This window comes from Colias croceus, chromosome 21 (genome assembly GCF_905220415.1).
Source record: "Colias croceus chromosome 21, ilColCroc2.1".
Taxonomy (NCBI): Eukaryota; Metazoa; Arthropoda; class Insecta; order Lepidoptera; family Pieridae; genus Colias; species Colias croceus.
In genome coordinates this window covers 6,705,083-6,720,721 of record NC_059557.1, presented here as the reverse complement: position 1 = coordinate 6,720,721, position 15,639 = coordinate 6,705,083, and the positions used below count along the sequence as shown (strand labels likewise).

Genomic DNA, 15,639 nt, shown 5'->3' with positions numbered 1-15,639 from the left:
ATTGCACATTTTTAAATATGGTAACAATAATGTTGCTATGTAAAATAAATTAAGATTTAGTGAGGAACTTTGGGTAATGGTAATGCTTTTTTTATATATTATTTCCATCATTTGAAGATTATTGTCTATGGTTTACATGACACATAGAATAACAGAGAAATATAACAGATTAAAAATATTTATCAACTAACAATACTGTCTGTGGAGCTACTGTGTGGCAAGTTTAGTTGTGCACGCAAATCTTTATTTTCTTTATACAAAGCTTCTAACTTTTTCTTTAGTTTTTCATTCATGTCCACATAGGACTCTCTCCATCTAAAATGAAAAAAAGTTGAAATTTTTGGATGCTCGTATTGGAAATTCAATTGTATTGAAAAACTTACTTTTTGTTAAGTTCCATTTGATTCTCTAAATGTTTATTTAATTCCATCAATTCTTCTTCTTTTGACGATACCAATCTGTAACATAAAACGTTACAAATAGGAAATTCATTCGTAAAATTTAAAAAAATCGTATTCGTAAAAACATATACGATGTAATTATACTTTTCGCTAAGTTCCGTTCGGGATGACATCATATTTTGCAACTTATTCACCATCTCGTGTGTTTCGTTTAGAGATTTTTGTAGGTGTTCCACTTGTAGCCTAAAATAATAATAATAAGTTGAAAATTTTTAAAGACAACTTAGAAAATATCGTTGAGATCGCGCCTTTAACTTTGCTGTTGTGATTTTTTTTATATTTATAAAATTTATTTTAAAATGCTAAAAAAAAATTCTTCTTCAATAACGAATCTGTAAAATCGAATCTCAAAAAGAACAACAATTACTTTAGTTCCGAACATTGCGTCTTCAACAATTTCTCCTCCCAATCCCTTCGTTTGGTTTCCCTCGCGTACGCGTCTTGGATCCTTTGTATATCCATCGCTAAACCCTGCTTTTCACAAACCAACTGTATATTCCGCCGCTCTGAAGTTACCTTTAAAATGAGATAATATTTTTTAACTGCAACGAATAATGCGAAAATAAGGTAAAATTATCGAGAGCTGGGATTTAAACCAGTGTCTTTAAAATCCTCCAAGTAGCCTTCTTTATCTTTAAAGTACCTTCATAAAAGAAATAAGCCTTAATAATTTAGTATTTTTATTTTTTATCAAATTTTGTACTCTGGCTATAAGACCAAATGCTTCGTTGAAGGGGTATTCCCCTTAGGGGAACTTAAATCTTTATGGCATAAGTCGCAATCAGAAGACACTGACTGATGTTATATTTAAATTTCTATTTGTAGACAAAAGTACGAGCAAACTTTAGGAAATAGTCTCGTAATCATTTATTATGATGTTTGATGTAATGAATTTTTGTTACCAATTCTTGGAAAACTGCGTCAAGTTTTTGCTCTGCCACTGCCAGCTTTGGATCTATTGTTTTGGCATTCTCATTCTGTTGCTCTATGATGTTTTCGTTGGCTGCTTGAAGTATTTTAATTTCCCTAGAAAACATTTTTATTACAATATTGAAGGTTCCATAATAGTCAAGAAACAACAATAATTTTTTCGGTGACATATTTATAATATATCCGCTAAAAAAGAAAGTCAGCCAAAGAAAGTAAAAAAGCAATATTTTATACATCAAAATCGATAAAATATTTTTTTTTCTCAGTCTCTCTTTTCCTAATAATCGAAGCAATAGTCGTCTTACCGTAAAGCCTTATTTAGCAATAATCCTTTTTCGACCAACTCCGTATCTAAATTCCTTACATGTTCCAACATATCTGATACTTTTTCGTTATATTTATCTTTGATTTCATCTAATTCTGTTTTGTAATTCATTTCCACATCTCGCTTTACTGATGTCAATGCTTGTTTAACCTTTGTTAATTCCTCTAGAAAATCAATTAAGTTTATTTTAACATTTATTCCTACGTCTCCTAATAACATTTGTTTCTATAATGTTTATTGTAGTACCTGTTAATTCCGAGACCTTTTTCATTGCTTCATTCTTTTGAACGTTTACAGTATCGAAAAGTTGTAGAGCTTCTGCTACCTAAAATACATTAAATTAAGTATGCAGGAATACTTTCCATCATAATATATAAAAACTAAATTAATTTCGAATACCTTTGATTTCGCTTCTGCTTCCTTTTTCACATGTTCGAAACAATTTTTTTGACAAGTTGCAAGTTGATTTCTTATATCCTCATTGGTTTTCCTTTCAGCTATTGAATTTATTTTAAACTCTTCTAGCGTTTTGCTTTGACCTTCTAACGTATTTTCTAAGGTTCTATATTTATCTTTATAAGTGTTAATTTCTTTTTCTTTGTTTTTTAATTCAGTTTCAAGAAAATTTCTTTCCGAATTAACTTTTTTGTAATTTGATTCCAATTCAACGTAGTCAGCTAGTGCTGTTTCTAATTTCAATTCCAAATCTCGATTTTCATCGTTGATGTTCTGAAATGCAGTTTTCGTTATTTGTAATGCGCGTGCTTGAGTTATGGTCGAAAAATATCATAAAATAGTTAAATAGTACCTAATATGAATTTATTACCTGTTTCCCCAATCGGTTATCATAATGTTGGTATGTCTTCAGTTCTGTGTCCAATGCTTCTATGGTTTTTTGAGACGTTTGCCATAATACATGCAGTGAATCCCGTTCCTAGTTAAACATAGCAACAGACAAAATTTTGAGAACTACCTACAATTCATCTACATTCCTAATATACAAAAAAGATCGCATCTAGATATTTTTATTATTCGTAAATACCTAATTGGAATATGTACAAAAATTAGTAGCGCGCAACTTGTAACGACGCGCATTTTTTGTGATCATGGCAGAGAATCGAACTCGATCGAAAATATACACCTACAAAAATGCTTCAATACTTATTCTGGTCTGCATTTTTTAAATTAAAATCAATAGAACGTTACAAAAAAAAAACTAAATAAAGTTTAACAATAATCTTATCTTCTTATCTCATAGGTTCGATAACACTATTAATATTTTTATCGCGATTTTAGTTACCTTAGTAAGTAGCGCTATTTGTCTTTTCAATTCTTCCACTTCTCTACTCAGATCGTTGTCATAGCATTGCTGTGTACATTCTAGTTTTTCCTTCAGAAGAGACCCCACTTGTTGAGAGAGCTTTTGGTTATCAGTTATAAGCTTTCGTATTTCTTGTTCTACTACTGATTGGTTTTGCTGAAATACAGTGAATTTTCAATTAAGTAATATTAAAAAAATATTACTTAATTGAAAATTCATTCTTATCAGGGAAACAAGTGACTTTACTTACTCTATAGAAATCCAATTCTGATTGTAATGTCTCGACTGTGTTACTTTCCATATCGAATAAAATATATTCATAATTAGAATAGGTATATATTCTTTAGTTAAAAATATCTGCTAATCAAATAATAACCAAAAAATTTATTTATGAATTCACATTTCCCGGGTTTGTTTGTCAAGTTCGTTGCTTAGCAACGTTGTTGTAAAATATCGGATCTGTGTAAGTATCCACCAAGAAGCTTATATCTAGTTGGTATCCACAGAACAGTAAATGTGTATCGGATATTAAAAAAAAAAAGAAAGACGTGTGGCACTCGGGGACTGCCACGGCCGCGCCGCGGTAAAGATATTGCATGCTGTGCCTTCAAGCCACACCTCCGCCCGTCGGAGTGGGGAACGTGAGGTTTTTTTCGTTACGGAATTTCTCGATTCGGTCCCCGCGCTCAAGGTCCGCGATAGAAGCTATGCAATAGCTTAAAAATCATGCATATTCCGTAGTACATAAACATAGTAACTCAATGGCATATTCCCTATTATTATTTTTCATCTCATAAAGTCGAACATTCTCATGAACAACATTTAAAATATGATCAGGGTTAATAATAGAAATCTGAAAATCTACATTTTGAAGAAATGCTTAAGCGGTAAAATCTAAGGGTAAAATCATTAATAAGTATATTATATTTATTTTATTACACATTAAATGGTCCACGTTCAAACCTCTATTTTAACGAGTTATTGAAGTTATGTTTGTTTTTCATTTTGAATTTTGTTTTGTGTTATAACTACTATTATCTACTAAATATAGTCATTTTGTAGAAGGCAACATTTTATATATGAAATTATACCAAAACATGTCAAATGTTTTTGACACAATTGACATTGAAGTTTAGTGCCTAATTTTGGCAATGGAACAAGATAGGAGAGTACCTATAGCAAAATCTTTACAAAATGCGAAATTTATTACTAAAAAATCAATTCTGATTTCCAGCGAAACTTTAAAATTATACTATTAACCTATCAGGATACAAATCGACAATGGCTAGGTAAGAAAAAAACACATAATACTTGCGTTATTTGCTCAATATAAATTATTTTTGCCTTAGTACTCAAGGCATTGAACTTAATATTTTTTAGATTATATATCGATATTAGAGAAGATCAGTGGCCATTGGTATATGATGATAAATATAATGTATCGTTTTGTGGTTTCGAAAAATTTCACGTATTTGATGCAAAGAAATGGCGCAATATTGTACAGGTGAATATAATAGTCTACTTTTTGATTTTATTATTAAAGTGTGTTTTCAATGATCTATTTTATGAAGTAAGTGATACAGTATTGTGTCTTGCAGAACTGTTTTAATATCTTAATGTTAATTTAACTTTTCAAGTTTTCTTTTTCTAGTTTCTAAAAGAAGCCAATTTCATAACAGCAGAATGTCTTGTAAAACCTATGGAAGCCAAGGATCGTGATTTGTTAGTTGTTCACACTAAGAAATACCTAAAATCACTTAAGGTAAAGAAATTGACTAATTAATTGAACATATATATTTCTTTATAAATTATTATTAAATAAAGGTATATAATATGTTTTCCAGTGGAGTGCCAAAGTAGCAATGATAGCTGAGGTGCCAATAGTTGCGTGTGTGCCAAATATACTTGTCCAACATGCTTATTTAAAACCTATGAGGTAAGCTGTTTATTTCCTTTCTTTGTCATAATGATATTTGCATAGTACAAAAATAAAGAATAATGTTGTTTAGAGAATGTATATCATAATATACTATGATTTTTTTCATCTTGATATATTGTATTCTCTGTTACTTTATAACATGCTTCCTATAAGATTCTCAAAGTAAATATCTTAGTATTATTTTATATTTTACTGAACTTAATTTATTTACATTCCTAGGAACATGTTAAATTTTAAGTAAAATAAAAAGTTTCAAGTGTGATTTGTGTGTGTGTTTATGTTTCGAATCATTTATAAATATGTTACAGACTACAAACGGGAGGTTCAGTATTAGCTGGCAAGCTTGCTCTGGAGCGAGGGTGGGCTATCAACATAGGGGGTGGTTTCCACCACTGCAGTGGGGATAAGGGTGGTGGTTTCTGTCCATATGCTGATATCACACTGCTCATCAAGTATCTGGTCATGTACCGGAGTGTCCAGAATGCTATGATCGTGGATTTAGACGCCCACCAGGTATATTATAAAATATTTCTAAATTAATATGTGTCGATGATGATATGATAATATGATGTTCTTCATTTTGACTGTTTCTCAAATTATACGTGTAGAGCATTCACTTGAAAATATGATGAAAAAAATGTTAAACCTACTTAATTATACAAATTATGTTTTTTTTTTAATCCTTCTTTGCTTACACAGTTACAATTTAGAATGTACTGAGTATGAATATGAGTAACTATATTATAAATAATTTAAAAATATTTCCCCTCTTTTGAGTACAATTTTGATCGTAACAAAGAGCATAAGTAGCAATAACATTGAATTTTTGTAAGTTTTAAGTTTATAATCAAGACACATAATTTTTAATGTTCCATAAAAATATAATCACTATTTCCAGGGTAACGGTTACCAACGCGATTTCCTCGGAGTACCAGAAGTATACATAATGGACATGTACAATCGTCACATCTATCCCAAAGACGAGGAAGCCAAACGAGCCATACGCCGTAAGATTGAACTTGGCAATAAGGTGGAAGATTTGGAGTATATGCTGAAATTGAGGAAGTATGTATACTGTATAGTTCTTTTTTTCTATGACAGTTTCTATTATATTTTCTTTGTTCAGTGATCTATATAGGCATTAAAACAACTAAATACAATACTACTAGGTCCTAAAAAGGCAGTTTTTGAATATTGAGGGTTGTCTATGAGATGGTTAGTTGTATAAATAAATGTTCAATTTTGTATTTAAAGCAAATTTGTCTAACTTTATTTTACTTTTTTTTATTTATGCTATTTGTAAAAAAGATGTCATGATGTAGCATGGCACTTTTTTGCCTTATGGAAATTCACAATGACAATAATATAAGGTTCCTGTTACAGGAATTTAAAAGCGGCATTAAGTGAATTCAAGCCAGACATTTTAGTGTACAACGCGGGTACAGATGTACTTGATTCCGATCCACTCGGGCACATGAGGATTAGTGACATTGTGAGTGCTATTTTACGACATTATATAATATTTCTTTCGACGCTAGATTTCTTTTTTCAATCAATATAAAAAAGGAGGTTTTCAAGTGTATTTTTTTCAGAACTATAGACTGGGTGAACTGATTTTGATGAATATTTTATTATTTGAAATCTAATGCTTTCCGGTCCGATAATTTTTCATTTTTTTTCATTTCTGAATATTTCAAGAAAGTAATGTTATTTTTTAAAAAGAAACCCTTTCTAATAGATAACCTAGAAGAGATTATAATGTATTAAATATGTGGCTTAATCATAAATGATAGCTCAATTTATTTTGACAATTTTTTTTATTATCTGGAAAACGAACTTACAGGCCATAAAATGAAGACACCAAACTAAACAGACTAATGTTTAATTCTAGGGTATAATAAAACGAGACGAATTCGTTTTCGAGATATGCAAAGCTCAACACATTCCAGTGGTCATGTTAACAAGTGGAGGGTACTTAAGAAGAACTGCAAGAATCATAGCGGACTCCATCATGAATCTAAAAGCCAAAGGCCTCATCGGAAATGAGCCTAAGAAATCTAAAGATTTGTCATGAAGCATTATAGCTAGTCGCATGAGAAGTCGTCAAAACTTATTAAATCGAGCATTAATTACTTACTAAATTTAATAATTAAAAATCGCGTTGTAAAATAATTTTTCTATTAAAAATTTAGCGATTTAACGCGAGAGGCGTTAACCCATTGAGCCCCCAGCGGCCCGATCGGTCCACGACACAATAGATTTTCTATTGTGTCTGTGATTCCGGGGGCTGAGTTATTCAGATTTTAAATGAGTTTGCACTTAGAAAATATGCACCGTTCCTATTTGGACTGCCGTAGATTCCTATTAAATTAAATTTAGGCTAATATTGTCACATGGCGATTTAGGCTCGCTATACACTACGGAAATAGATATGTAGCTGACTTGTTAGAAGAGATTTGTAGGTAGTTTAGAACTTGGTGTGTATCGAGCCTAAGAGCCATTTTCCAAGTGCTAAATAAAACATACCAGGATAGGCTAAGGTCGCATTACAGCCGTGGAATGGAAGTGTAGGAAGCGGTCGCACATAGTTTTTTCCCGCGATTGATTTTATAACCGTGACTTATTACAGAAAGGCTAGCGTGAAAAACCGCGTATTCGCGCCAAAATTTGTAGTTCATAGAACACAGGTATATTGAAGGCACATTAGCTTTTTAACAGTAGTGTACTTGGGCGGTTTTGCAGATTAGTGGTTTTTTTAAATCGTAATGCGGCCTTAGCCTAAAACAGAGAAACATAGTTTTTCTATAATTCCATAGATATAGTCATTTTAAGGCCTAGCTACAGTACTTTAGGTTCGGATTGTATGCTTTTATTTAGGCCGGTTGCAGAGCTTCACCGACCATCAGTGCGTACATCAGTCGTGCTTTTTATATGTATGGAAATTCATAAAACCGTTCATAGCTAGACCGACCATACGCACGCGTATTTCCATACATATGACAAGTGATGGTCGGTGAAGCTCTGCAACCGGCCTTAGATGGATGATGGATGATTGTTAATTTGGCAGCTGTTAGAATTTATCTATTTAATTATGCGGACAATTAAAGTAAATAAATAATATTTTATTATAAATCGAAAATTAGTAGTTATGAAACAAATATTTTCAAGATTCTCAGTAATATTATATAAAAATTGAATTCAACTTAGTACGGTGCGAATCGAATGTATTGGATCTCTTAAAATGAACATTGATTGCTGATTCAATTAATCAATTTTCCAATAAGAATTTATAAATCTAATTCGACGCTATTTTTATAATAAAGCATTTTTTTTCATTAGAATTATATCGGAACGTAGCCGTGCAATAACAAACATTTTAGTACAAAGAAAAGTATTTATAAAATATATATACAGGGTTACTTGTAACTGGACGTATTCCCGTCAAGAATAGATCGGGGAGCTCAAATGCAACAAATTTAACCCCCTATATGTATATCCGAAAGTTAACGGTTTTCGATTTATATTTAACTTTGTGATTTTTGAAAAAATATCAACTTTTACCCCTTTTTGACATTATTTAAAAAAAATGGGTGGTAAAATGTTATCAAACATATTTTTTTCTAGTAGAGGACTTAGCAACATAACATAATAACCCATAAACATATCAATAAATGCTTAATAAGTAATCGTTAAAAATAAACATATTTTTGATTTATTTGCATAAACTAACGTCACTCGAGTTAAAGTGCTACGCAGCTTAAAAAGTCACTATGAAGCTAAACGTACAAATTACTGATAAAACTTCCTCATCTAATAAGCTATGCAAAAAGATATAATAGTCAATATTTAAGCGCCTAAAAATAATTTTAAATCTTTTTTAACTTGACAAAGGTAAGCTGAATCTTAAAACGGAGTAGAATTACTTTGAAAAGAAAAAATAAAACAAATGAATGCAGGAACATTTTTTTATTTTATTTACCTACACATCATGTTCAATGTGTGACCCTCTATTCCTGATACATGTGCGGACACGTTTTCGCACTTCGGTTTTTGTTATTCTTGAAGAAAACGAGTTCCTCAATTGGTCTGCTGCGTGAATAATTTTCTCCCTCAATTCTTCTATAGATCTGATTGGTGTCACATAAACCAAGTCCTTCATATGACCCCAGACATAAAAATCTAACGGCGTTAGGTCGGGACTTCTTGCAGGCCATGGCACTGGTCCACCTCTGCCTATCCACCTGTTAGGGTAATTTGCATCTAGCCACTGCCTAACACTAACGCGATAATGAGCTGGGCATCCATCATGTTGAAACATTAAATTATTTCTAATATCCTCAGGTACGCTGGTCAACAGTGCGGGTAGCTCGTTTCTTAAAAAATCTTCATAATGTTGACCATTTAAGTTCTGGGGCAAGAAATGTGGGCCAATCAATTTATCATTAATAACGCCCATCCACACGTTTAGTGAAAATCTTCGTTGTGATGCAGTTTCTTTCAGTTTTTTCGGGTTTTTTTCTTGTTTTGGCGCCCAGTAATGCAAATTATGAAAATTTGTTATGCCGTCCTTGTCAAATTTGGATTCATCGGTCCATAAAATGTTTTTTAAAAATTCTTCATCTTCCGCGTCGGCATTGAGTATGTACCGACAGAATTCTAATCGCCTTGCTGGATCTCCTTCTTCTAGCGTTTGCACAGGCTGGTAATGGTAGGGATGTCGACCCGATAAATGTACAACAGACCAAACTTTCCACTGTGATATACCTAACTCCCGTGCAACGATATTTGTTGACGTATTAGGATCATTAATAAAGCGTTGAATGATCTCTTCTTCGTCATTTGCAGTATATCGCCGAGGTCTTCCGGTATCAATTTTTCGTACTTGTACGGAGCCAGTTTCAGATAATCGTCGATAGGTTGATGAGAACACTGTTACATGTGGAATCCTTCGGTCAGGGAAACGGCGTTGGTATTCTCTCCGAGCTTCGGCAGCGTTGCCGTCACAAAATCCGTAACAGTACATTATGTCTGCGTATTCATTATTGGAGTAAGTAGCCATAGTCAGTCTAGATCACGCACACTACAAATGTGAAATAATCCGAGGAAGTAACACAAAACGATAGAAAATATGGGAATATTAGCCAGATACCAAACAATACGTGCTAACGCAAAGTAAAGTTGAAACTAACTGACTGAGACAAGGCACATATTTATGAGTTTCAAATAGAAGTGTACCCAAAACACACACCATCAATAGGAACAACCAATCAGGGCCTTGTTTGCACGTGAAAAAAACTCACTCAGGTAGAAAACCGGTCGTCATAAAAAATACAGTGGATACTCTGTCATGTCTGTTACAGCGCCAATAATGATAATAATTATTTTTAGGCAGTTAAATATTGACTATTATACTTTTTTGCATAGCTTATTAGATGAGGAAGTTTTATCAGTAATTTGTACGTTAAGCTTCATAGTGATTTTTTAAGCTGCGTAGCACTTTAACTCGAGTGACGTTAGTTTATGCAAATAAATCAAAAATATGTTTATTTTTAACGATTACTTATTAAGCATTTATTGATATGTTTATGGGTTATTATGTTATGTTGCTAAGTCCTCTACTTGTTATGTACCTACATATAAGATTAGAGGATGCATGGGGCCACCCAAGAAGCTGCACCTGTTAGGAATTGCGACATCGCGCACACCTGCGCTTCCAGAGAGTGTTGCGGCAATCATCGCCACCGCGACGCTGCAGCTACCCCGCCGAGGAGGACGAGCACTCTTAGTTCTAACATCGAACGGGAGGGACGTAGGTTAAGTTAGGAGTAATTTATTATGTAATTTTTTTTACAATAAATAATTTAAAGTAAATTTCGGTTTTTTTTGCGCCTTCGCGGGCCGGTCGATATAATTGGCGCAGTCTTGTGGATGATCCTCGAGAGCCGTCTCTCGGAACGCGAAACTACAAGCATCGAGAATTGCCATTCCATCGGAGGGACGACGACGGGGACCAAGAACCTACATCTATTGGCCGCCGCAACGCGAAGGGTATCCGAACATTGATACTGCAAGAAAGGCCGAAATGAAAATCCTGTAAGTACACTAATTCTCTTAGTGACTTGCCATTCCTAGATTTGTAAGTTTTCCTAGATTACCCATTCACGGGAACCGAGGAACTGTAGCGCGTAGGTTTAAAATATTAATTCATCGCGAATTAATTTTCGAATTTTACAAAATCAAATTGTAAAATTCAAATATAGATATTAGGTTGATAAAAGATTAATAAGTTTAAATATTAATTAATTACGAATTAATTAATTTTCAAATTTTGCGAATTAATTCATTTCATAATTCAGATATATTAATTAGGTAAAGATTATTATTTTTTTATATTAGTTTAACGAAGTTAATAAATTAAATTAAATTTAATATATTTTATATTATAAGTATAGGAAATTAATCTAAAATGTCAGATTTGGATAAAATTTTTAATGCACTTAGGCTTTTGCCAGAATTCGATGGTAATGTTAACGTTTTAACAAGATTTATACATTTAAGTGACCAATTGGCTGAGGAATTTATAGAAAAAGATCCCGGAAATACTTTAAAAACTGCCGCGTTATGTAATGGTATTTTAAATAAAATCACTGGGCCTGCAGCCCGAGTTATTAATGCAAACGGTATACCTACTACTTGGCACGGTATCAAAAGCGTATTAGTTAATAACTTTTCTGACCATAGAGATGAGACCGCCCTTTATAACGATTTAGCCTTATTAACGCAAGGTCGTAGCTCTCCTCAAGAGTTTTACGAAAAATGTCAACATCTTTTTAGTACTATAATGACGTATATAGCATTACATGAAACAGTCGTTACTACTCGTGAGGCAAAAAGGGACCTGTATCAAAAATTAACACTACAGGCTTTCCTACGTGGCCTACGAGATCCGTTAGGCTCACGTATACGTTGCATGCGCCCCGCAACCATTGAAAAAGCATTAGAATACGTGAATGAAGAACAAAGCACTTTATACCTTCAACAACGTAATGAAACTTTTGATAGGAAACCCCACGTACCCTTTAGAATGCCGTACTCGAATGAACCGTTTTATAGACATAATGATTTTAGTGAACCTATCTCTTCTAAACTACAGCCTTTACATTCGTTCAGACCGCAATTTAAGCCACCAAGTTTTAATCGAAATTTTAATCAACCACAGGGACCAGCACGTCCTACTCGTACTATGCAAATTTTCCGCGCTGCACCCCCTAACTATAACCCGCAGAGCAATACGTTCAGATTACAGCCTAAACATCCCGCGCAACCGAAACCGCATCCTATGAGTGGCGTTAGCCATTACGTTACAAAGACTTTACCACCAACACCTTTTGCACGCGCTCATGATTGGTCAAAATTTGGTAATCCACCCCCGAGTAATTACTTTAAGACTAGGGAGATGAATCATAATGAATATATAGATAACGAAGAATATTACTGTACCGATTTATATCCTTATGAGGATAACTGTCGCGATCCTGTAGATATCGATCTATCAGAAAATGTCTTACAGCAATATATGCAAGAACATCGCGATAGTATGCACAAAGTATTCAAAATTATTAATGAATCGTCTTTGGAACGCCGTACTCAAATTACAGAAAACATTAATAGGAACCGCGAACCCGAAATACAGTATTATCCAGATCAACAAATTTTTGTAAGAAATCCTAGGGCTAGTCGACAAAAGACCGCACCGCGTTTTACGCACGATACTGTACTGGCTGATTTACCTATTCATATCTATACTAAGAAGAAATATGGCGCTGTTGCTAAATCTAGGCTTAAGAGGGTACCTAAATTGTTACAGAATCCTTCCTCTGATCCTGTGCCAGATTCAAGCAGAAGATCCCACCCTGACTAGCTTGGATGACGGACCTGGTATATTACCATTTAATATTGGAACTGCTAGAATTGTCACTCATTATCATTCATTTTTGCAAATTATTAATTTAAAGGATATTCGTGATAGTATAACCATAGTAAAGGATCAATTAAATTCATTAACGCCTAATTTGCACGATAAATTATTTTCGCTTTATAATTCACATATTGAACACTTGCATTATAAGATTATTAAATTGTCAAATCAGTTGGAAACTTTTGAACCCAATCGCATAAAGAGAGGTCTCATAGATGGTTTAGGTTCAGTTATAAAAAGTATTTCTGGTAATCTAGACTATACAGATGCAATTAAATATGATACCGCAATTAAATTATTACAAAATAATGAGAATAAATTGGTCACAGAAATGAATAATCATATAAGCCTCAGTAAAGATTGGATAGAACAACAATCTGATATTTTAAACAACTTAATTAAAAATCAGGAAAAAATTGAAATAGCTATAAATGATTTAAAGGCCAATAATTTAAACGTTACTCTATACATAGATTTAATTCAACGCGTAGCGATTTTATCAGATAATATAGATGATATATCTGAAGAATTACATAGATTAGAAAATTTATTAGGTTTTATTCGTGCGAAAAGTACGCATCATCTTATGTTCAATTCAAATTCTCTAAAAGAAATGCTAAATAAATTACACAAATTTTATGGTAAAGAGCAAATCCCTCAAGTTAATTATAGAGAATATTTTGATTTAGTTAAACTAGGCTATTATTATAGTAATAGGAATATAGTTATAGTTTTTATGTTCCCGGTTGTCCTTCCTGCTACCTTTGAATTATTTAAATTATCCATAGTTCCTAATAAAGATAGTAAAGTCCTAATTCCACCCTATCCTTTTGTGGCAATTCACAACGAGGATTTTATGTACATGGAGGCAGAATGCCCGAAGTCTGGCCTAGGGTATCTATGTGAGGACAAGCTGAACCATCATCGATCCAAAAATGACTGCGTGTATCACCTTATTACCACGCAACGAGTCGTCGCATCTTGTCTCTTCACGCCTGTGGAGCCCGGAGCGCCCGCACTAGAAAAATTAGACGACGCCCACTACGTCATCAGTTTCCCCAAGCCATCAAAAATCCACTTATCATGCTCGCAAGATCAATATGACGTCATTAAAGGAAGCTACTTAGCCACAATACCCAAAAACTGCATTCTTCAAACGGAGGCTTTCAAGATAGTCAATCGAGAAGACCATATCAAAGGACAGATAATGAAAATTGCAAACCTGCCAGATTCCAGCCAATATAATACAGATGAAGAAGTTCTGAAGTTGAATTCGATAAATTTGGATAAATTACACGCTAGTAACAGAGCTATATCAATGGAAATGCCTATCAGTACTAACAACGGATACGAGATTCTCTATATGCAGCCTTCCATAATACCGATATATGTTATATTAATAACGAGTGCAGTTGCCCTAGTGACATGGTACGTCGTACGGAGACTGCGTACATCAAAGCCTATTACTACGAGTGTTCATGGTAATCAAAAAGAAGAAATAGAACATCAATCGGCGGAGGGTGAAATTTCAGCGATATTAACGAGCCTTGCCCGCCAATAATCGCTGAACTTCAGGAGGGAGGTGTTATGTACCTACATATAAGATTAGAGGATGCATGGGGCCACCCAAGAAGCTGCACCTGTTAGGAATTGCGACATCGCGCACACCTGCGCTTCCAGAGAGTGTTGCGGCAATCATCGCCACCGCGACGCTGCAGCTACCCCGCCGAGGAGGACGAGCACTCTTAGTTCTAACATCGAACGGGAGGGACGTAGGTTAAGTTAGGAGTAATTTATTATGTAATTTTTTTTACAATAAATAATTTAAAGTAAATTTCGGTTTTTTTTGCGCCTTCGCGGGCCGGTCGATATAATTTACTAGAAAAAAATATGTTTAATAACATTTTACCACTCATTTTTTTTTAATAATGTCGAAAAGGGGTAAAAGTTGATATTTTTTCAAAAATCACAAAGTTAAATATAAATCGAAAACCGTTAACTTTCGGATATACATATAGGGGGTTAAATTTGTTGCATTTGAGCTCCCCGATCTATTCTTGACGGGAATACGTCCAGTTACAAGTAACCCTGTATATCAGTATTATACCGACGTGCATTATACATAATAGGTATATCATAATATACAGATCGCGTCATATAAAAAGAACGCTGAGGGTCAAGCTGCGAATAGGCGATTTATCGGTCTATTAGGTGGTATGAGGTGGTATAACAATAACAAATATGTATGTATAATGTAGACCGTACGAAACCACGAGTCCCGAGCCTAGTTTAAAAATAAAATAATGGGAATATAAATTTCGTGTGAAACTGTATCCATTCGCAAACAAACCCACACTCCTTTTTTCTAGTGTTCTTTTTACGTGACGCGTAGCTACTAGCTACTATAAAAATCTATACTCAAAATATTTTGTGCTTTAGCAACACTGTAATAGTAGAATTTAATAGAAACCAAAATGTTTTAAAAACATGTGTGTGATACAAAATGATCTCATTTGTTGTGCCAAATAATAGCAAATCAGATTTGCGTTAAAATCGAGCGTCTAGTTTAATTATTTGTCATTTATAGATAGACTATTTATTAAAACTATATTTACCGGAAATAAATATTTTTTTATTCTACCATGATTGTTTTATTTAAATGTCTCATTTTATTACTATGAAAAC

General features: G+C 33.5%; 3 protein-coding genes across 3 annotated transcripts; 2 read left to right on the top strand and 1 right to left on the bottom strand.

Moving 5' to 3' along the window:
- Nucleotides 1-25: 25 nt before the first annotated feature.
- Nucleotides 26-3,477, bottom strand: LOC123701226 (intracellular protein transport protein USO1-like). Its single transcript, XM_045648626.1, has 11 exons — nt 3,288-3,477; nt 3,017-3,193; nt 2,543-2,650; nt 2,116-2,445; nt 1,963-2,041; nt 1,697-1,880; nt 1,364-1,487; nt 829-977; nt 546-644; nt 384-458; nt 26-315 (listed from the first exon to the last, which is right to left on the bottom strand). Exons 1-11 carry the CDS (start codon nt 3,336-3,338, stop codon nt 183-185), a joined length of 1,509 nt encoding a protein of 502 aa, XP_045504582.1. The 5' UTR covers nt 3,339-3,477; the 3' UTR covers nt 26-182.
- A 716-nt stretch (nt 3,478-4,193) lies between these two features.
- LOC123701223 (histone deacetylase 11) lies at nt 4,194-8,381 on the top strand. The gene is made up of 8 exons (XM_045648625.1): nt 4,194-4,326; nt 4,418-4,541; nt 4,689-4,799; nt 4,882-4,973; nt 5,285-5,489; nt 5,875-6,041; nt 6,360-6,468; nt 6,868-8,381. Exons 1-8 carry the CDS (start codon nt 4,319-4,321, stop codon nt 7,048-7,050), a joined length of 999 nt encoding a protein of 332 aa, XP_045504581.1. The 5' UTR covers nt 4,194-4,318; the 3' UTR covers nt 7,051-8,381.
- A 2,217-nt stretch (nt 8,382-10,598) lies between these two features.
- LOC123701166 lies at nt 10,599-14,515 on the top strand. Its single transcript, XM_045648560.1, has 2 exons — nt 10,599-11,069; nt 12,844-14,515. The coding sequence occupies exons 1-2, from the start codon at nt 11,059-11,061 to the stop codon at nt 14,513-14,515; spliced, it is 1,683 nt and encodes a 560-aa protein (XP_045504516.1). The 5' UTR covers nt 10,599-11,058.
- The last annotated feature ends 1,124 nt before the right edge of the window (nt 14,516-15,639 follow it).

Coding starts and splice junctions, on each gene's coding strand:
- LOC123701226 (XM_045648626.1), bottom strand. CDS start 3,338: ATGGAAAGTAACACAGTCGAGACATTACAATCAGAATTGGATTTCTAT. Junction 2,042..2,115: donor AAGCAGAAGCGAAATCAAAG/GTATTCGAAATT, acceptor AATGTATTTTAG/GTAGCAGAAGCTCTACAACT. Junction 645..828: donor ACGCAATGTTCGGAACTAAA/GTAATTGTTGTT, acceptor TTATTATTTTAG/GCTACAAGTGGAACACCTAC.
- LOC123701223 (XM_045648625.1), top strand. Junction 6,042..6,359: donor TATATGCTGAAATTGAGGAA/GTATGTATACTG, acceptor TTCCTGTTACAG/GAATTTAAAAGCGGCATTAA. Junction 6,469..6,867: donor ACATGAGGATTAGTGACATT/GTGAGTGCTATT, acceptor GTTTAATTCTAG/GGTATAATAAAACGAGACGA.